This window comes from Hyla sarda, chromosome 8, assembly GCF_029499605.1.
Source record: "Hyla sarda isolate aHylSar1 chromosome 8, aHylSar1.hap1, whole genome shotgun sequence".
Taxonomy (NCBI): Eukaryota; Metazoa; Chordata; class Amphibia; order Anura; family Hylidae; genus Hyla; species Hyla sarda.
Genome location: NC_079196.1, coordinates 99757422 through 99779253, shown reverse-complemented (window position 1 = coordinate 99779253; position 21832 = coordinate 99757422). Strand labels below are relative to the sequence as shown.

At 44.5% G+C, this 21832-nt stretch overlaps 1 protein-coding gene across 5 annotated transcripts in view; it reads left to right on the top strand.

Moving 5' to 3' along the window:
* Positions 1-21832, top strand: part of CDK15 (cyclin dependent kinase 15) — a 305671-nt gene that overhangs the window by 38272 nt on the left and 245567 nt on the right. For 4 of the 5 annotated variants that reach the window (XM_056536949.1, XM_056536950.1, XM_056536952.1 and 1 more), the window contains exons 1-2: positions 18722-18843; positions 20420-20569. In XM_056536949.1, coding sequence (XP_056392924.1) covers positions 18736-18843; positions 20420-20569 — 258 coding nt within the window. In that variant the 5' untranslated portion in view covers positions 18722-18735. Of the gene's footprint in view, positions 1-18721; positions 18844-20419; positions 20570-21832 lie in introns of those variants that run through there. The other variant, XM_056536951.1, reaches the window with a different exon arrangement.

Below are 21832 nucleotides of genomic sequence, written 5' to 3'. Positions count from 1 at the left end.
CATAACACCTCCCTGTGTATATGAGTACGGAGTCCGGCCACGTGACCGACGAATAGCGTCATCAGGTCACGTGACCGGACTTGACAATAGTGTGGAAACTTTAAGTATGTGTGCACAGGCGCAACAAAGCAAATGAGGTCTGTGAAGACATATAAAGTGTGGGCAACAGGAGTATGTGTGTATTGCAAGCGCAACAGTGTAATTAAAACTCAAAAAAAAGGGAAAAAGGAAATGTGTTATGAAAGAAAGGGACTGGTGTGAATATGTCCAAAGCAAGAATGAAAAGTAAAAGTTATATTCTCTAGAGAATAAGGAGGAAAATGTAACATAATAAATAAAACTAGAAGAGAGTATGTAAAGAAGTATAAAAATAAATAATTTTTTTCTATATTTTTATACTTCTTTACATACTCTATTCTCTTTCTTCTATTTTATTTATTATGTTACATTTTCCTCCTTGTTCTCTAGAGAATATAACTTTTACGTTGCATTCTTGCCTTGGACATATTCACACCAGTCCCTTTCTTTCACACCACATTTCCTTTTTCCCTTTTTTTTTAAAAGTTTTAATTACACTGTTGCGCTTACAATACACACATACTCCTGTTGCCCACAATTTATATGTCTTCACGGACCTCATTTACTTTGTTGCGCCTGTGCACACATACTTAAAGTTTCCACACTGTCAGGATCCGGACTGGTATGCAGGGAGGACACGGGTGGTGGATCCTCTGTGTCAGTGAGGTGATGGCGTGGGCCGTACCAGGGGAACGGAATCTAAGGGGTTACTGGTTTTCACCAGAGCCCGCCGCAAAGCGGGATGGACTTGCAGCGGCAGGTAACCCCCAGGTCGTTCCACCCGATAGCGACTCAACCTCACTGACAGCTGAGACAGGCGCAGTACACAAGGACAAGGCAAGAGCAAGGTCGGACGTAGCAGAAGGTCTGGGCAGGCAGCAACGGTTCGTAGTCAAGGGCAACGGCAATTGTCTGGGTACACAGGCAATGGAACACACAGAAATGCTTTCACAGGGCACTAGGCAACAAGATCCGGCAAGGACAGGAAGGGGAAGGGGGTTTATATAGTGTAGGGAGTGCTTGGGACAAATTGGGCCAGGCACCAATTAATGGTGCCCTGGCCCTTTAAATCTGAGAGACCCGGCGCGCGAGCGTCCTAGAGAGCAGGGCCGTGCACGCCGGGACTGAACAGGAGGAAGGGGCAGGTGAGAGACACGGGGCGCGATCTGAGAGCGGGCACGTCCCGTACCTCGGATCGCGTCCCCACCGGAGACATGGAAGCAGCACTCCGGGGAAGCGTCGGGACCCAGAGCGCTCGGCGTGACAGTACCCCCCCCTTGGGTTTCCCCCTCTTTTTGGAGCCCAGGAACCTATGGATTAGCTCCTTGTCGAGGATATTGTCCTCGGGCTCCCAAGATCTCTCTTCGGGACCACAATTCTCCCAGTCAACATGACATTTTTTTTTACCTCTGACGACCCTGGAAGCGAGGATTTCTTTTACCGAGAAGACATCAGAGGACGCAGTGACAGGAGCAGGAACGGTGACCTTGGGGGAAAAGCGGTTAAGAATGAGAGGTTTGAGAAGGGATACATGAAAGGAGTTAGGAATACGAAGAGAAGAAGGAAGATGGAGCTTGTAGGAGACAGGGTTGATTTGACTTTTGACTCTAAATGGCCTGAGGTAACGAGGACCCAGCTTGTAGCTAGGGACACGAAACCGAATATATTTGGCAGAGAGCCACACTTTATCACCAGGGGCAAAGACAGGAGGAGTTCTTCTTTTCTTATCCGCATGTTTCTTCATGCAAGAAGAGGCCAGTGAGTGCGACTTTTGAGTCTCTTTCCAGATAGTGGGGAAGTCCAGGGTCAATTCATCTACGGCAGGAACTCCAGATGAAGTGGGGATTGGGAGGGGGGGGGGGAAGCGGGTGACGGCCGTACACCACAAAGAGCGGAGACTTGGCGGATGACTCAGAGTTTCTGAAATTGTACAAGAATTCAGCCGAGGTTAACAGGTCGACCCTATCATCAAGGCGGTAGGAAACAAAATGTCATAAGTAGTCACCAAGGATCTGGTTCACTCTCTCCACTTGGTGGTAGGAGGACGAGAAATTTAATTTGATCTTTAATTGATTGCACAGAGCTCTCCAAAATTTAGACACAAATTGAACGCCTCTATCCGAGACGATATGCGTGGGAAGCCCGTGAAGACGAAAGATCTGCAGAAAAAATTGCTTCGCCAACTGTGGCGCAGAAGGAAGGCCTGGAAGCGGAGTAAAGTGAGCCATTTTGGAAAAACGATCAACGACCACCCAGATGACAGTGTTGCCATGGGATACAGGAAGATCAGTGATGAAGTCCATGGCTATGTGGGACCAAGGCTGTTCAGGCACGGGCAGCGGATGGAGAAGACCTGAAGGTTTCTGACGAGGGGTCTTGTCACGTGCACACTGTACAAGCTCGTACAAAATCGGTCACATCCTTTTCCAAGGAGGACCACCAATAGTGTCTGGCAATCAACTGTAAAGTCTTTTTTATTCCAGCGTGACCAGCCAGAAGGGAGGAATGGCCCCATTTGAGGATCCAGAGGCGAAGACGGGGAGGAGCATAAGTCTTTCCTTGAAGGACAGGTACCAGAGAAGTGGGAGCAGAAGAGATCAGGCACTCAGGGGGAATGATGTGCTGAGGAAGGGTCTCGGCTTCAGAGACATCGGTGGTACGAGATAGAGCATCAGCTCTGACATTCTTGTCTGCGGGACGAAAATGGATCTGAAAGTTGAAACGGGCAAAAAACAACGACCACCTAGCCTGGCGAGGATTTACCCGCTGGGCGGATTGGAGATAAGACAAATTTTTGTGATCTGTAAAGATGGTGATGGGGTGAAGGGATCCTTCCAGAAGGTGTCTCCACTCCTCAAGGGCCAACTTAATCGCCAATAGTTCACGGTCTCCGATGGAATAATTTTTTTCTGGAGGTGAAAAGGTTTTGGAGAAAAATCTGCAAGTGAAATTTTTTCCTTTAGCGGATTTTTGTAGGAGAACAGCTCCGGCTCCAACAGAGGAGGCGTCAACCTCGAGGAAGAAGGGCTTCTGAGGATCAGGTCTGGACAAAACTGGAGCAGAGGAGAAGGCGGCTTTGAGGTGGTTAAAGGCTTCCTCCGCCTGTGGCGGCCATGATTTCGGATTAGCATTTTTCTTAGTCAGTGCTACAATAGGAGCAACGATGGTGGAGAAGTGCGGAATTAATTGACGATGGTAATTTGCAAATCCGAGAAATCTTTGGATTGCTCGGAGGCCAGTGGGACGAGGCCAATGCATTACCGCAGAAAGTTTATCAGGGTCCATTTGAAGACCTTGTCCGGACACAATGTAACCCAAGAAGGGAAGACTGCTGCGTTCGAATAGACACTTCTCAATTTTAGCGTAAAGTTGATTTTGGCGTAGTCGCTGGAGCACTTGACGAACATGACGGCGATGTTCCTCTAGGTTGGGGGAAAAAATTAGGATGTCGTCAAGGTAGACTACCACACAGGAATACAGCATGTCCTGAAAAATCTCATTAACAAAGTCCTGAAAGACTGCTGGGGCATTGCATAGGCCAAAAGGCATGACTAGGTATTCAAAGTGACCATCTCTGGTATTGAAGGCGGTTTTCCATTCATCGCCTGCTCGAATACGGATGAGGTTATATGCGCCACTTAGATCAAGTTTTGTGAAAATCTTGGCACCTCGCAGTCGGTCGAAGAGTTCGGAGATGAGAGGCAGAGGATAGCGATTTTTTATTGAGACCGCGGTAATCAATACAAGGGCAGAGAGATCCATCTTTTTTAGCGACAAAGAAAAATCCAGCTCCAGCCGGGGAAGAAGATTTCTGGATAAAACCTCTTTTGAGGTTTTCTTGTATGTACTCGGACATAGCTTGGGTTTCTGGGGCAGAAAGTGGGTAAATCCTACCACGGGGCGGTGTGGTACCAGGGAGCAGGTCGATAGGGCAGTCATAGGGTCTGTGTGGAGGCAAGACCTCTGCCTGCTTCTTACAAAAGACATCCGAAAAGTCCTGATAGGCCTTAGGAAGACCTGGCAAAGGAGTAGCCATGGAGACCTGGCAGGAAGAAACTGGGTGGAGACATCGCTTGCGGCAAGAAGATCCCCAGCTCTTAATGTCCCCGGTGACCCAGTAGAGGCAAGGCGAATGACGTTGGAGCCAGGGCAAGCCCAGAAGAATTTCAGAAGTGCAGTTGGGTAGCTCAAAAAATTCAATATGTTCATGATGGTGAACTCCAACACTCATGAGTAGCGGTTGAGTGCGGTAACGCACGGTGCAGACCAGTCTCTCTCCATTGACGGAAGAAATGAAGAGAGGTTTGACAAGACGGGTAACTGGAATGTTGAATCTGTTGAATAGGGAGGCTTCAATGAAACTTCCTGCTGAACCGGAGTCCAAGAAGGCCACAACGGAGAAGGAAGTAGCACTAGCGGGTATAGCAATCCGCACAGGTAAAGTCAATCGTGGAGAGGTAGAATTCACTCCTAGCAACGACTCTCCTACGTTAACTAGGTGAGTGGAAGCGTTTTTCAGACGCAGAGGATGAATAGGACAGTCTTTTAGGAAATGTTCGGTGCTTGCACAGTATAGGCACAGGTTTTCACTCCTACGGCGAGTCCTCTCTTGTTGGGTCAGGCGAGACCGATCCACTTGCATAGCCTCCTCGGCAGGAGGCACAGGAACAGATTGCAAAGGACGTTGGAAGAGAGGAGCCTGGGAGGGAAACCGCCTGGTGTGAACAAGATCCTTTTCCTGACGAAGTTTCTGGCGTCTTTCCATGAAACGCATGTCGATGCGGGTGGCCAAATGGATGAGTTCAGACAGGTTAGCAGGAATTTCTTGTGCGCCAGGACATCTTTGATATGACTGGATATGCCTTTCTTGAAGGTCGCTCAGAGGGCCTCATTATTCCAGGATAGCTCATAGGCGAGGGTGCGGAATTGGATGGCGTATTCGCCCACTGAAGAACTCCCTTGGACAAGATTCAGCAAAGCAGTCTCGGCTGAGGAAGCGCGGGCTGGCTCCTCAAAGACACTACGTACTTCAGAGAAGAAGGACTGGATTGTAGCAGTGGCAGGATAGTTGCGGTCCCAAAGCGGTGTGGCCCATGACAAGGCCTTTCCAGACAGGAGGCTGACCACGAACGCCACCTTAGACTGTTCTGTAGGAAATTGGCCCGACATCATCTCCAGGTGTAGGGAATACTGGGACAGGAACCCACGGCACAGTTTAGAGTCCCCATCAAACTTGTCTGGAAGAGACAGGCGGAAACTGGGAGCAGCCACTCGCTGCAGAGGAGATGCAGGAGCTGGCGGAGGAGATGGTTGCTGTTGTTGTGGTAGAAGCTGTTGCAGCATAGCGGTCAACTGAGTCAGCTGTTGTCCTTGTTGCGTGATCTGCTGTGATTGCTGGGCGACCACGGAGGTTAGGTCAGCGACACTAGGCAGCGGGACCTCAGCGGGATCCATGGCCGGATCCACTGTCAGGATCCGGGCTGGTATGCAGGGAGGACACGGGTGGTGGATCCTCTGTGTCAGTGAGGTGATGGCGTGGGCCGTACCAGGGGAACGGAATCTAAGGGGTTACTGGTTTTCACCAGAGCCCGCCGCAAAGCGGGATGGACTTGCAGCGGCAGGTAACCCCCAGGTCGTTCCACCCGATAGCGACTCAACCTCACTGACAGCTGAGACAGACGCGATACACAAAGACAAGGCAAGAGCAAGGTCGGACGTAGCAGAAGGTCTGAGCAGGCAGCAACGGTTTATAGTCAGGGGCAACGGCAAGGGTCTGGGTACACAGGCAAGGGAACACACAGAAACGCTTTCACAGGGCACTAGGCAAGAATATCCGGCAAGGACAGGAAGAGGAAGTGGGTTTATATAGTGTAGGGAGTGCTTGGGACTAATTGGGCCAGGCACCAATTAATGGTGCACTGGCCCTTTAAATCTGAGAGACCCGGCTTGCACGCGCCCTAGAGAGTGGGGCCACGCGCGCCGGGACTGAACAGGAGGAAGGGGCAGGTGAGAGACACGGGGCGCGAGCCGAGAGCGGGCACGTCCCGTACCTCGGATCGCGTCCCCACCGGAGACATGGAAGCAGCGCTCACGGTCAGCGGTGCCGACCGGAGCGCTGCATACACGGGCACGCTGCAAGCGCTCCGGGGAAGTAGCGGGACCCGGAGCGCTCGGCGTGACACACACTATTCCCGAGCCCGAGAGCTCTGGTCAGGTGACCTGATGACGCTATTCGTCGGTCACGTGGCCGGACTCCATACTCTGATTCTATTGCCTCATATGCACAGGGAGGTGTTATGCGTCTCCTGGTCCCAGTCGTGTGTCTTGATGATGTCACTTGCGAGACACGCGAATGGGTCTTGTGACTGGGGACGCGCCCTCCCATTGGCTCAGTCCCCCTCACATACACGGAAGTACTACCTGTAACATACCACGAGTTTGACATGGCGTGGTTTTTATTTACAAACACAGGCTGATCAGCTTCAATGCCGCGATTCCTTCCCGCCCTGTAAGTTGATTATCTAGTAATGTCAGCTTCTGTAATTATGAATTATCTTTGTTTTTATGAACACCTTCACTGTGGGGTATTTTATCTTCACATGTAATGCACTGTCATCATATAACATTGCTGTAACATTTTTTAATAATGCACTACAATTTGCTGATTTTGTTTATTTATATATATTATACCTTAATTATGTTATTGCTTGCATCATGTGCACATGTATATTTAAACTGCTGTTATTCATTTGCACTCTGACTTGAGAAAGGTGGTGTGAGACCACAGAAACGTTGTCTTATTTTTAGCTGGAATAAACACTTTTTTCATTTTATATAATATATATATATATATATATATATATATATATATATATATATATATTTATTTATGTATTTATTAACAAGGTGCATAAACTCCTATGGAGACAACATTAACACAAAAACTGTTCATTGGGTGCTTTATGAAATGGGTTTAGTGGCCAAGCAGTTGCACACAAGCCTATGACTATGTTATAAACACATAACAATTGGATTCCACTAAACGTGAACCAATCCTTCTCATCCAACATTAACCCCTTCCCGCAGATGGACGTATATATACGTCAATTTTCTCCATTCCTTAATGCAAATGGATGTATATATATACGTCCATTCCCGACCACGCCGCCGCTCCCGATCAGCGGAGCTCCGATCCTGACAGATAACCCCTTCAGTGCTGCGGTCAATGTGACCGCAGCACTGATCGCCGGTAACAGAGGGAGGGAGCTCCCTCTGTTCTCCAATGAGACCCCGCAATATGATCGCGGGGTCTCATTGGTAGCCATGGCAACAGGGACCTCCGAATGGCCCCTCGTTACCTGGCTGCGGAAGCCGATGAGGCTCTGCCCAAAAGCAAAGTCTGCTCTTCACTCTGCATCTGTCATGGACCGACCAGGGGACAGGGAGAGTGAGCCCTAACTGACCCTAAAAAGACTCTCCCTGCCTACTTGCCCATCCATCCTAAACAATGAATCGATAACTGGGCGCCGGTCCCTTCCTGCACTAAAGTGCAGTAGCGTAAAAACACATAATATACATAGTCGGTCACAGGCCAGAAACGGAAAACAACTAGACAACCAGATATACCAGACAGAACACAAACACCAATAGGCAGAATATAGTGAATTAACAAACGGTTCATAAACTGGATATCAGATAAACAGCAGACATGATAAAATGAACAACACTAGACATGATAGGAGTATACAGCAGAATCCAGGAGATGAAGGGGATAAACAGAACAGGTAAGCTACTAAGAACTATCACAAGCAGGTACAAGTACAAAGGACAAAGATCAGATCAACCAAACAGGATATAAATATAGGACATTGTTCACACTGGGACACAGAACATACAAACTGGACTCCCCACTCCACTATGGGAGTAGCCATTAATAAAGCCAAATAGGCTACTGGCCAGCAGACACACTCCACCGTGTGGACAACATGCTGACCAAGTAGGAAACAGAAATATAATATAGAGATAGTGTGAACAACAACAAAGCTGAACAGACATAATCATAAAACCGACTAATGTAACACAGACTAAAATACAAGGAGCATGCTATATAACCATGGCTAAAAACCCAGAAAAATACAAGGTAAATGCTCAAGCAGACATAATCAGAATATAGCTCAAACAGACATAGTAATATTGCACTCAATAACCAGCCCATTCCTGACATTATAGCAAGCCCATATACCTGCAATTACACTGTTCCTGCATTACGGAAGCAATGTCTGCTTTGGTGGAGCAAATGCAGGGCTTGACTAAGTTGGTCCAGGATTTAGCTGAGAAGATACAGCAGCAAGAGTCGTCTCAATCTCAGTCTAAAATAATTCAGGCCTTCACTGGGAGACTTTAACATCAGGAGCAGCTGAATCAGAGGTTGTTTTCCAGAATCTTGGAGCTTGAGTCTTCTCAGTCTCAGCCAGTATTAGTTCAGTCCTTGACTCAGAGACTGCAAGATCTGGAGCAGTTAGTTTAGAGCTTGCTAGCCAGAATTTAGGAGCTGGAGTCTGCCTGAAATAATGTGTCATCTGTTTCTGCTTCCGCTCCTGTGGAGCAACAAGTTAGTCTCCCTGACCGATTTTCGGGTAACCGCAAAATGTTTAAAACCTTTTGTGAGAGCTGCAAATTGTACTTCCGGTTAAGGCCTTACACATCTGGTACTGAGGCCCAAAGAGTTGGTATTATTATGTCTCTTTTGCAAGGGGGTCCCCAGGAATGGGTATTTTACCTTGGTCCCAATGCTCCGGAGTTGTCCTCATTGGATGCCTTATTTACGGGATTGGGTCTTTTGTACACTGAACCAGACCACGCTGCGTATGCTGAGAGTCCATTGCGTACATTAAAGCAAGGTCGCAGACCAGTAAAGGAATGCTGTGAAGATTTTTGAAAATGGTGTGTGTCCTCCAACTGGAATGCTCCAGCCTTGATTTGTCAGTTCAAACTAGGGTTATCTGACACCTTAAAGGACATTCTTGTTACATATCCCTCTCCTGACACCCTTGACCAAGCCATGACTTTAGCTGTACAATTGGATAGACATTTGCGAGAACACAAACGGGAGTGGAGTGTTCTTCATCCTCTGTCTCTCCTGTCCTGCTTGATTCCTCTTCTATTTCCAAATTTATCCCTGAGGATGAACCTATGCAGATATGGTCCATTCATACCCCGGAAGAACGCAAGAGGTTTCATCAACTCTATGGCCTGTGCTTCTATTGTGGTGAGGACACTAATTTCATCGCCTCCTGTGTCAAGCGTCAGCGTCCAAGTGGCAATTGTGGTGGCCACTTCGGAGCACAGGTATGTCATACCTCCCAGAGAGCTACGCCTGGCAAAGTTCTTATGGGGGGCATTGTTCCTACTAATGTACAATCGGATTTTAATTTTAAAAGTATTATTAAGCCTGTTTTGCATCAGCCTCTGGTTAAATCGACATCTTGTGATATCATTCGCAATAAGAATCTGAAGAGCACTCCAGTTGATTTGGGGTCAGAGGGTAGTAAGGAGGATCTGGAGGATGACTGTGCTGTGAGGACACCAATAAGTGGTGTGATTTGGAGGATGAGGATACAGATGAGGACATTGATGGTCCATCTGTATCCAAGTCAAGACCTCTTTACTCTCAGGTTGTGAAGGCTCCGGTGGCCCCTCCTAAAAAGGGGGGGGGGGGGGTACTGTCAGAACCTATAGGGTTAAAAGGTTCTGACAGCTTTTTTGTTGCTGGGTTACACCCGGCTGTCTGGGCTAGTCAGCTGACCTTGATTGCAGCACCTGTTCTGGCTCCATATAGGCTGGCAGTCTACTCCCAATCAGTGCTTGCTATAGAGCTCAGTTTGTACTCTAGCTAGCAGTCTTCTGAATTTGTTATATCTGGCTTTCTGAACCTTTGGCTCCTCTCTCTGACTATTCTCTCTGGTATTAGCGACTTTGTACTGTGACATCTCCTGGCTTTGACGCGGTTAGTTGACTCTGGACTATTGTGTGTTTAGTTATATTTTGTTAGTCTGCCTGTATTCCCACTGATCCCAGACATTTTTTTTGTAATTTATTGTTTTGCTTTTATGCCCCTCACGTATATAGGAAGGGACTGTCTTCGTGGTTACGGACCTGTCGTTTAGGGCAGGTATTTAAATAGGCAGGAACAGGGGAGCGGGAGCATAGAGTGCACTCCTTCTCTGCCCATTCCTGTCAGTGTTACACTGATAGGGATAATACACTGCAGTGCAGATCTATACTGCAGTGTATTATAAGTGTCAAGTCCCCTAGTGGGACAGTAAAAAAAAAAAAAAAATTAAAGTAAAATAAAGTAAAAAAAATACACTAAATACACTAAATAAATAATAAATAGAAAATAAACAATAGAAATAATTAAAAAAATAAAAATAAATAAACATACACAATCTCCCTTTCCCTCTCCCAAAAAATTATATACAAATATTTGGCATTGCCGCATCTGTATCAACCCAAGCAATAAGAAAATCACATTATTCCACCAGCTTGATGAACACTGTAAAAAAAATTATAAAAACCTTGCAAATTTATGGCTTTATATCACTGTCCCCTCTGTAAAACTAAAATAAAAAGTGATCAAAATGTCCCATGTACCCCAAAATGGTACCACTAAAAACGTCAGCTCCTCATGGAAAAATTTGCTATCACACAACATTGTCAGTATAAAAAAAAAATAAAATACACCTCTCAGAAAATAGCTATGTACTAAAAAGTTTTTTTTTTATGAAAAATTGTTTTTATATTGTAAATATGATAAACAATCAAATAAAGTACATAAATGAGGTATCACCATAATCATATCGACCTGCAGAATAAAATTACCATGTCATTGATACTGTATTGCTGAACACCATAATAAATAAATAATAATTTTGCCAAATTTACAGCTTTTTGGTAATCCCAGCACACTAAAAATGTAATAAAAAGTGATCAAAATGTCAAACCCCAAAATAGTACTATTCAAAGACCTCACATAGCTCCATTGGTGAAAAAATTTAAACGTTACAGATCTTAAAATAGGGTGACACTAACTGACTGAAAAATAGGAAGACCCAAAATCCACACGGTGGTCCCTCATGTCTGGGCCACATATGGGATATTTCCAAATATTTCAGAATTAGGGGAATAAATACTGAATTGTATTTCCCTGTCAGCACAAAAATTTAGTAAAATGGCATATTTGCAATATTTGATTTTTGAATTCCACCTCCATTTTTCTTTAATTTATGTGAAACACCGAAAGAGTTAATGAACTTCACAAATGTCATTTTGATTACATTGAGGGGTGCAGTTTTTTTTTATAGGGGGGTGATTTATAGGGGGTTCTTACATACAGGCCCCTCAAATTCTCTTCAGAACTGCACTGGCCCCTAAAAAGATCTGATTTTGACATTTTCTCTATCATTTTGAGAATTGTTGCCAAATTTCTAAGTCCCATAACGTCCTAAAAAAGTTAAACAATTTTTAACAAATGATGCCAATATAAAGTAAACATATTGTAAATGCGAATTAATAACTGATTTATGTTTCTTAAAAGTAGAAAATCTGAAATTTTCACCAAATTTTTGAGTTTTTCACACAAAAATGCTGAATTTATTGACCAAAATGTACCACTAATATTAAAGGGGTACTCCGGTGAAAAACTTTTTTTTTTAAATCAACAGAAAGTTAAACAGATTTGTAAATGACTTCTATTAAAAAATCTTAATTCTTCCTGTACTTATTAGCTGCTGAATACTACAGTGGAAATTCTTTTCCGTTTGAAACACACAGCTGTCTGCTGACATCATGAGCACAGTGCTCTCTGCTGACATTTCTGTCCATTTTAGGAACTGTCCAGAGTAACGGTGCATTCCCACTGGGCGTATACGCAGCGTATTTGATGCTGCGAAAATTTTACGGCAGCAGCGGGAAATAGGCTGCGTATCCCTTGCTCACTATGCACACAGGGCTTTCTGGCGGCAGCCCTATGTGTGTAGTGAGTTTTGGAGGCGGGGCCGCATGTCACAGACACGCCGGCACATGGCCCCGCCTCCAAAACTCACTACAGACATAGGGCTGCCGCCGGAAAGCCCTGTGTGTATAGTGAGCAAGGGATACGCAGCGTTTTTCCCGCTGCTGCCGTAAAATTTGCGCAGTGTCAAATACGCTGCGTATACGCCCTGTGGGAACGCACCCTAAAAGGATATCCCCATAGCAAACATATGTTGTTCTGGGCAGTTCCAAAAATGGACAGAGATGTCAGCAGAGAGCACTGTGCTCGTGATGTCAGCAGACATCTCAGTGTTTCAAAAAAGAAAAGAATTTCTGCTGTAGTATTCAGCAGCTAATAAGTACAGGAAGGATTAAGATTTTTTAATAGAAGTAATTTACAAATCTGTTTAACTTTCTGGCACTAGTTGATTTAAAAAAAAATTAGTTTTTCACCGGAGTACCCCTTTAACCCCTTCCCACTATTGTACGTATGCATACGTCCAGGCGAATTACACGTTCGCGCAAATGGACGTATGCATACGTCCAAGCGATCTCCTGCTCTGCCGCGGGCAGCGCAGGAGATCGCGGGTGGGACTCAGCTGTCAATCACAGCCGGAGTCCCACCGCAGCTGCCGAGGCCGCGATCGCGCCGGTCCCGGCAGCATTAACCCCATAGATGCCGTGATCAGTTCTGATCACGGCATCAACGGTGTTTGCAGGGGGAGCGCTCTCCCCCTGCCCATCAACGGCGGCTCCGCGATAAAATAAGGGGGATCGGGGGTGTCCAAGACACCCTCGATCCCCCTTGAAGAGATAGGAGTGAGGTGGCAGGGTTGCCACCCCTCCTATCCCTGCTATTGATCGGCCGAGCGGCTGAGATTTATAGTTTTGCAACATCTGGAGGGCCACAGTTTAAAAAACCACTGTCAGTGATCTCCAGCCTGAACCCCTCTAAATCTTGCAAAACTACAACTCCCAGCATTCAGGAACAGCAAATGGCTGTCCCGACATGCTGGGTGTTGTACTTGCGTGCCTCCAGCTGTTGCATAACTACATCTCCCAGCATTCCCTTTGGCAATCAGTACATGCTGAGAGTTGTAGTTCTGCAACAGCTGGAGGCACACTGGTTGGGAAATACCGAGTTAGGTAATAGGTTCTATTACCTAACTCAGTATTTTCCAACCAGTGTGCCTCCAGCTGTTGCAAAACTACAACTCCCAGCATGCACGTTCTGTCAGTGCATGCTGGGAGTTGTAGTTTTGCCCCCCCCCCCCCTCCCATGTGAATGTACAGGTTATATTCACACTGGCAGCGGATTACAGTGAGTTCCCTGCTTCAAGTTTGAGCTGCAGCAGCCGCAGCTCAAACTCCTAGCGGGAGACTCAGTGTAATCTGCCGTCAGTGTGAATGTAACCTAAAAACACTACACTACACTAACATAAAATAAAGAGTAAAACACTACATATACACACGTACACTGCCCCCCCCCCACCACCCCCCTTTCCCCCCCAATAAAAATGAAAAACGTATCCTACAGCAGTGTTTCCAAAACGGAGCCTCCAGCTGTTGCAAAACAAAAACTCCCAGCATTTCCGGACAGCCATTGACTGTCCAAGCATGCTGGGAGTTTAGCAACAGCTGGAGGCACCCTGTTTGAGAATCACTGGTGTAGAATACCCCTATGTCCACCCCTATGCAAATCCCTAATTTAGGCCTCAAATGCGCATGGCGCTCTCACTTTGGAGTCCTGTCGTATTTCAAGGCAACAGTTTAGGGCCACATATGGGGTATCGCCGTACTCGGGAGAAATTGCCTAACAAATTTTGGAGGGCTTTTTCTCCTTTTACCCCTTATGAAAAGGTAAAGTTGGGGTCTACACCAGCATGTTAGTGTAAAAAAAAAACATTTTTGTACACTAACATACTGGTGTTGCCCCATACTTTAAAATTTCACAAGCGGTAAAAGAAAAAAAGCCTCCAAAATTTGTAACGCAATTTCTCCTGAGTACGGAGATACCCCATATGTGGGCGCAAAGTGTTCTGGGGACACACAACAAGGCTCAGAAGGGAGAGTGCACCATGTAAATTTGAGATCTAAATTGGTGATTTGCACAGGGGTGGCTGATTTTACAGTGGTTCTGACATAAGTGCAAAACAATAAATACCCACATGTGACCCCATTTTGGAAACTACACCCCTCACGGAATGTAACAAGGGGTACAGTGAGCATTTACACCCCACAGGTGTCTGACAGATCTTTGAAACAGGGGTCTGTGAAAATGAAAAATAAAATTTTTAATTTGCACAGCCCACTGTTCCAAAGATCCGTCAAATGCCAGTGGGGTGTAAATTCTCCCTGCACCCCTTATTACCTTCCGTGAGGGGTGTAGTTTTAAAAATGGGGTCACGTGGGGGGGGGTCCACTGTTCTGGCACCACGGGGGGGCTTTGGAAATGCACATGGCCAAATTCTCTCTCCAAAAGCTCAATGATGCTCCTTCTCTTCTGAGCATTGTAGTTCGCCCCCAGTGCACTTCATGTCCACTTATTGGGTATTTCCATACTCAGAAGAGATGGGGTTACAAATTTTGGGGGGTATTTTCTGCTATTACCCCTTGTAAAAATGTTAAATTTGGGGGAAAACAAGCATTTTAGTGTAAACATTTTTATTTTTTTTTTACATATGCAAGTCGTGAAACACCTGTGGGGTATTAAGGTTCACTTTACCCCTTGTTACGTTCCCCAAGGGGTCTAGTTTCCAGAATGGTATGCCATGTGTTTTTTTTTTTTTTCTGGCACCATAGGTGCTTCCTAAATGCGGCATGCCCCAGAGCAAAATTTGCTTCCAAAAAGCCAAATGTGACTCCTTCTTTTCTGAGACCTGTAGTGCGCCAGCAAAGCACTTTTCATCCCCATATTGGGTGTTTTCTGAATCGGGAGAAATTGGGCTTCAAATTTTGGGGGGTATTTTCTGCTATTACCTTTTTTAAAAATGTAAAATTTTTGCTAAACCAAGCATTTTTGGTAAAAAAAATAATTTTTTTTTTACATATGCAAAAGTCGTGAAACACCTGTGGGGTATTAAGGTTCACTTTATCCCTTGTTACGTTCCTCAAGGGGTCTAGTTTCCAAAATGGTATGCCATGTCGTTTTTTTTTTGCTGTCCTGGCACCATAGGGGCTTCCTAAATGCGACATGCCCCCCGAGCAAAATTTGCTCTCAAAAAGCCAAATATGACTCCTTCTCTTCTGAGCATTGTAGTTCGCCCGTAATGCACTTCAGGTCAACTTATGGGGTACCTCCATACTCAGAAGAGATGGGGTTACACATTTTGGGGGGTATTTTCTGCTATTAACCCTTGCAAAAATGTGAAATTTGGGGGGAAACACACATTTTAGTGAAAAATTTTTTTATTTTTTTTTTACATATGCAAAAGTCATGAAACACCTGTGGGGTATTAAGGCTCACTTAATTCCTTGTTACGTTCCTCAAGGGGTCTAGTTTCCAAAATGGTATGCCATGTTTTTTTTTTTGCTGTTTTGGCACCATAGGGGCTTCCTAAATGCAACATGCCCCCAAAAAACCATTTCAGAAAAACGTACTCTCCAAAATCCCCTTGTCGCTCCTTCGCTTCTGAGCCCTCTACTGCGCCCGCCGAACAATTTACATAAACATATGAGGTATGTGCTTACTCGAGAGAAATTGGGCTACAAATTCAAGTATAAATTTTATCCTTTTACCCCTTGTAAAAATTCAAAAATTAGGTCTACAAGAACATGCAAGTGTAAAAAATGAAGATTTTGAATTTTCTCCTTCACTTTGCTGCTTTTCCTGTGAAACACCTAAAGGGTTAAAACACTTACTGAATGTCATTTTGAATACTTTGGGGGGTGCAGTTTTTGTAATGGGGTCATTTATGGGGTATTTCTAATATGAAGACCCTTCAAATCCACTTCAAACCTGAACTGGTCCATGAAAAATAGCGAGTTTGAAAATTTTGTGAAAAATTGTAAAATTGCTGCTGAACTTTGAAGCCCTCTGGTGTCTTCCAAAAGTAAAAACACGTCAATTTTATGATGAAAATATAAAGTAGACATATTGTATATGTGAATCCAAAAAAAAAAATATTTGGAATATCCATTTTCCTTACAAGCAGAGAGCTTCAAAGTTAGAAAAATGCAAAATTTTCAATTTTTTCATCAAATTTGGGGATTTTTCACCAAGAAAGGAGGCAAGTTACCACAAAAATTTACCACTATGTTAAAGTAGAATATGTCACGAAAAAACAATCTCGGAATCAGATTGATAAGTAAAAGCATTCCAGAGTTATTAATGTTTAAAGTGACAGTGGTCAGATGTGCAAAAAAGGGCCTGCGTCCTAGAGGTGAAAATGGGCTGTGTCCTTAAGGGGTTAAGTACAATTTGTCACGATAAAAAAATCTCAGGATCACTTTGATAAGTTAAAGTGTCCCAAAGTTTTAACAACATGAAGTGGGATAGGTCAAATTTAAAAAATGGTCCTTGGTCATTAAAGGGGTACTCCGCCCCTAGACATCTTATCCCCTATCCAAAGGACCCCCCGGATCTCCGCTGCGGCACCCTGCTATCATTACTGCACAGTGCGAGTTCGCTCTGTGAGTAATGACGGGCAAAACAGGGGCCGGAGCATCGTGACCACACGGCTCCGCCCCCTCGTGATGTCACGGCCCGTCCCCTCAATACAAGTCTATTGGAGGGGGCGTGGCGGCCATGACGCCCCCTCCCATAGACTTGCATTAAGGGGGCGGGCCGTGATGACATGAAGGGCGGAGCTGTGATGTCACAATGCTCCGGCCCCTGTATCTCCCGTCATTATGCACACAGCGAACTCGCTCTGTGCAGTAATGATAGCGGTGTGCCGCAGCGGAGATCCCAGGGGTCCCCAGCGGCGGGACCCCCGTGATCTGAAATCTTATCCCCTATCCTTTGGATAGGGGATAAGATGTCTACGGGCGGAGTACCCCTTTAAGGCCAAAATTGGCCTGGTCCTGAAGGGGTTAATGTCCTACCTCATCCAAATGCATCTAAAGTTTGTGTATTAATGACTAAACTGTCATGCCAGATGGCAGCGCAGATGATAGCACTTAAATGGGCACTGTCACCAACTTTATTTTTTGATATGTTGTAGTACTTATGTACTACAACATATGTCTAATATACTTTTATTATTTATTTTTTTCATTAAAAAGGTTTCATTTACATTTAAAAACCGGCCACTGAAAAAGGACTGATTTTGGAGTGGCAATCAGTCCTTTTTCAGTTAGGCTGCACTTGCTCCCTGCAGGCGGGAGCGAGCGCATTGGCTCCCCGGCCACTGGCTGGGAAGGCCACTCCTCCCGCACATCGTTGCCGCCGCCTCGTTGCCGCCGCTGTCCCTGCACGCCCGCTGCAGTAACTGCAAGTGTAATGAGGGAACGGGGTATGCGGGGCGCGCGGGGGGGGGGGGGGGGGGTTGGGGGGGGGGGGCGGAGTGAATGGGCTAGTGCCATAGTGGGGGGGGGGAGGGGAACGGGCTAGCAAAAAAAAAATAAATAGGATGGTGGGAGCTACCCTTTAAAATCCCAGTTTTGTTTAATAAAACAACGTGGTGACACATTTCAAGCGCTCACGGTGCCCTTAGTCATACCAGTGTAACACTTATTCTGACCTGGTATAAACTGGATTCCGTTTGACAAGACCAACCATTCCTGTGGCTTGTCCTATTATAGCATCTCAATCCACACCTGGTCATATTCAGAGATCAGAAACATCCAATCAGTGGCGTAGCTTGTAGCTTTGAGGCCCCGATGCAAAATCATATTATAATTATTGGACTGCTCTCTTATGAGGCAGATGTACCTTGGGGCCCCTTAGGCACCAGGGCCCTCGTGTAACTGCTACCTCTGCTGCCTCTATAGCTACGCCCCTTCATCCAATAAATTCTAAAGCATATTAGATCCTAAAAACATATGCAGGAAATCAGAAGATATTTCAACCAAGCTATTTCATACATCTAGCCAGATAAATGTATATAGAATGCATGGAGACCCATATATGTATGTAGGTATGGAATAAAAGTGCAGGTAGCAAGAAATAGCAATAGGATAAACACTATGGTGATAGAATATAGCAGTAATGTAAGTACTATAATATATGCAACATACAGATATAGAGGAAACAAACAGAAATATGTTTTTATTAATAATATCAAATAACAGGTATTATAGCATAACAAAAAAAATCTAATATTCTCCCGGCACTGGCCCAAGTACCATTAGAAGTGGAGCATCACACCCTGCTTGATGTTCAGACCATCATGGCATACATACCTTTTTTTTTAAATAAGATTTGTCAATTGGAATAGCAAATACATACATAATACACATAGATACATAATAAATATGAAATGCATGGAAACATCAATGTATAGTGAAGCAGATGCTCTCACGTTACATTATAACCATGAAACAGTCCTAGGGAATGTGGGAAGGCAGCTTGAGTCATGGGTCTGTTTGCTGGAAGCTGGGGTGTCATGTGAGTCATGTGAATAGAGTTCTGCCAAAATAGAAGGAAAGGCAGAATAAAATGTATGAGAAGCATAGAAGGTAATGGGTGAGGTACTGTGTGTCAATGCTGTGTGCTGTGGGTCAGAGAAAGATGTCCCCGAATGTGAACAGGAAGATTTTTCTGGATATGAACATTCTCCTAACTTGGAGGTATGTGGGATAAATGCATTTATTGATTTATTATGTGGTGTTTTTCTTTTTTTATTGTCCCAACACAAGCTGTGCTGCACGCCAGTGTATTTATGCATTGCTTATATATAGTTGACTGTGTATATTTAATCGTAATGCCCATTCATGTTCTTAATGTAAATCACTATAGCTATAAGGTATCAACCTGGCTCTTCTATCCATGTATATAGTATATATATATATATATATATATATATATATATATATATATCAATTGCAATATTATTTATATCATGATGTGTATAATTAATATATCTGTACTGCACGTGTTTAATAATGGACTGACCAAAGGTCGAACAATTGTAGAGGGTATACAGAGTGCCTAAAATACTGTTTGGACACTCAAAAGGGTAATCCCACAACACAATAATATACCCTATGCATAACAAGCTGATCCATGGCTGAAAGCCCCATAGAGAAAAAATGGATCCCTGACTGCAAATGCATGGTGTGCTGTGTTCATTCTGGGGGACATTTCATCTACATTCTTATGATTCTATAGATAGTGGATAACTTTTAATTAAAAATGGGGCAAGGAAGGTGTGAAAGGACCTATATAAAATATGAAGGTGGCCATAATAAAAAAAGGAGACATCAAGAGTCGGAGGGCACTGAGAAGCAACAAAGAGACTGCCCTGTATATTAGTTAGGTCCCCCACACTGCCCCTTTAGAGTATTAGGCCCCGTATTATGCTTTATCTGTACTCCCTATAGGGAACAGCTAGCACGGTGGGGTCAGAAATGACAGTATTCACACAGGCAGCAGGTTTCAAATGTCCAAGAGGATGTTTATTTAAGTCATTTTAAGCACAACTCATAGTGCAAACAAAACAACAAAACCTAAGCCTGTCCGGCTCTAACTAAACATCAGGATTCCTCACTATCCTACTGTGGGCCTAATGTCTGGCCCCAAGCAAACTCACAGTGTCCATAGAGGAAGGTTCAGACCTGGTAGGTTTCAGCGGCAGATCAGGCTGTTTCTCCTCTGTCTCTCCAGCTATCAGCAGCCACCTACCTCACATATAGTAGTTAGGACATCCCACACTGTCCCGATATGTGGCAACATGAAGACGAAGCAAAAGAACAATACTCTCTTATCACAACATATCCCCACAGCTCCTCTGCATCCTAAAGATACACACATAGTTAAAAGGTATATTTGCTCTGGGTTCTGGGACACGTGTCCCAGGTCCCTGCAGGCCCAGGCACGGTCACACCCCCTGCGACCATGATCGTTATGTTTGTTATGCGTAAAGAATAGCAATGGGATCAAGTTATTGGGGATCTAGTTAACCAAAGGAGTCGTTGGAGAAGTTTTAGCACATACTGTAAATCCAGACTAACAATCAGAATTAAAACTTAACTCCAGACCTCAGTGGGAGGTAACACATACCTCACAAATCCATACTTACTACTAATGCTGTTACAGATTCTAATAATCATAGCCTTATAAAACACAATTTGTTATTGCAATAGTATTTGCACTATGCCAATCCCTTATTGTCTCTATAAATAGCTAACGCCACTTTCTTTATAGCTTACAGATTTCAGTGATGTTCCATGTCCAGTACGTTCTCTCCCTCCACAATGGTATCACACAGTTCAAGTGCGGAGAATACGATCGCTCAGGGCTCGAAGCAACAGTGATCCATTACAAGGGAAGAACTTAGGGCAGGGACTTCCATGGGTAAGTGGGGCTTGAGGTGCAACAAGCCATTGCAGCATATCTTCATAGTTCTTTTGTACAATAGTGGATTTTGTTGCTCTCTTCGAAAATCTCTTTAAAGTCTACCTCTAATCCTGTGGTCAATTTTTGCCATCACTGTGCACAATTCATTATTTTAAATGGCATACATTTAGCACCTAAATCCCTTAATGGGACGCTCTCTACTTCCCGCTGTGTATAACTATGCTTTATAAAACAGAGCTTCCCTATCTGTCTCCACAGCACCCCACTCTAGCATGTGACCCAGCCCCATAAACGTACATTACACTGGGTCTCCTGCTAGTGATGGGTACTGCAGACGGACCAGAAAGCTTGGTCATAGCGCACAGAAATATTCAGCGACGGGGAATGGCCGCCCATTCAGAAATGTAGGCACCAAATTTGAAATGAAAGTGATTTGGACAAATCATACACAGTGCTGCAGTAATTTATCTGAAAAGCCTAAGGGTCTATTCACATGGCAGAATTTCCTCAAGCGGAATTCCTCCTCAAATGAAAGCCCAATACACTTCTATAGGAGTCCACACTCCCATTCACACTTCTGCAGAATTTCTGCTTGGGTTCCACACCAATTCAGCTCAGAATCCACACATGGGAAGTGGAATTGGGATGGATGAGTGGAAATTCTGCTGTGTGAATAGACCCTTAGAGTTACCGTTTCAAAAATAAATAAATTTTTAGTTTAAAATGTTACGGTCATTGATATAAACTTTTCAAACTTTTTTTTTGCAGCAAAGACATGTCAAAAGTTAAGATCATTTGGGGTTTCAATGCAGATACCCCCCCCCCCACACACACACAAACTATTCTTTAGATATGGCAGAATTTTTTCAGAAGATGGGGTTCTTAGACTTGGAACCCATCTTGTGCAGTTTGTTGGATTAAGTGTCGAGCCAGGGAGAGAAGCACACAACTGTGTACATTCCCCAGCTATATGTTATGAGCTGAGACCCCAACCAATCGAAACTTTTGACATTTCTCTGCAACATATTTAAGGAGCATTCTGGTGGAAAACAAATATTTTCAAATCAACTGGTGCCAGAAAGTTAAACAGATTTTTTAATTGCTTCTACTCAAAAATCTTACACAGGAAGTTGTGTAGTTTTTACCAGTCCAACCACAGTGCTCTCTGCTGACACTTCTGTTCATGTCAAAAATTGTCGAGAGTAGGAGCAAATCCCCATAACAAATCTCTCCTGCTCTTGACATTTCCTTACATGGACA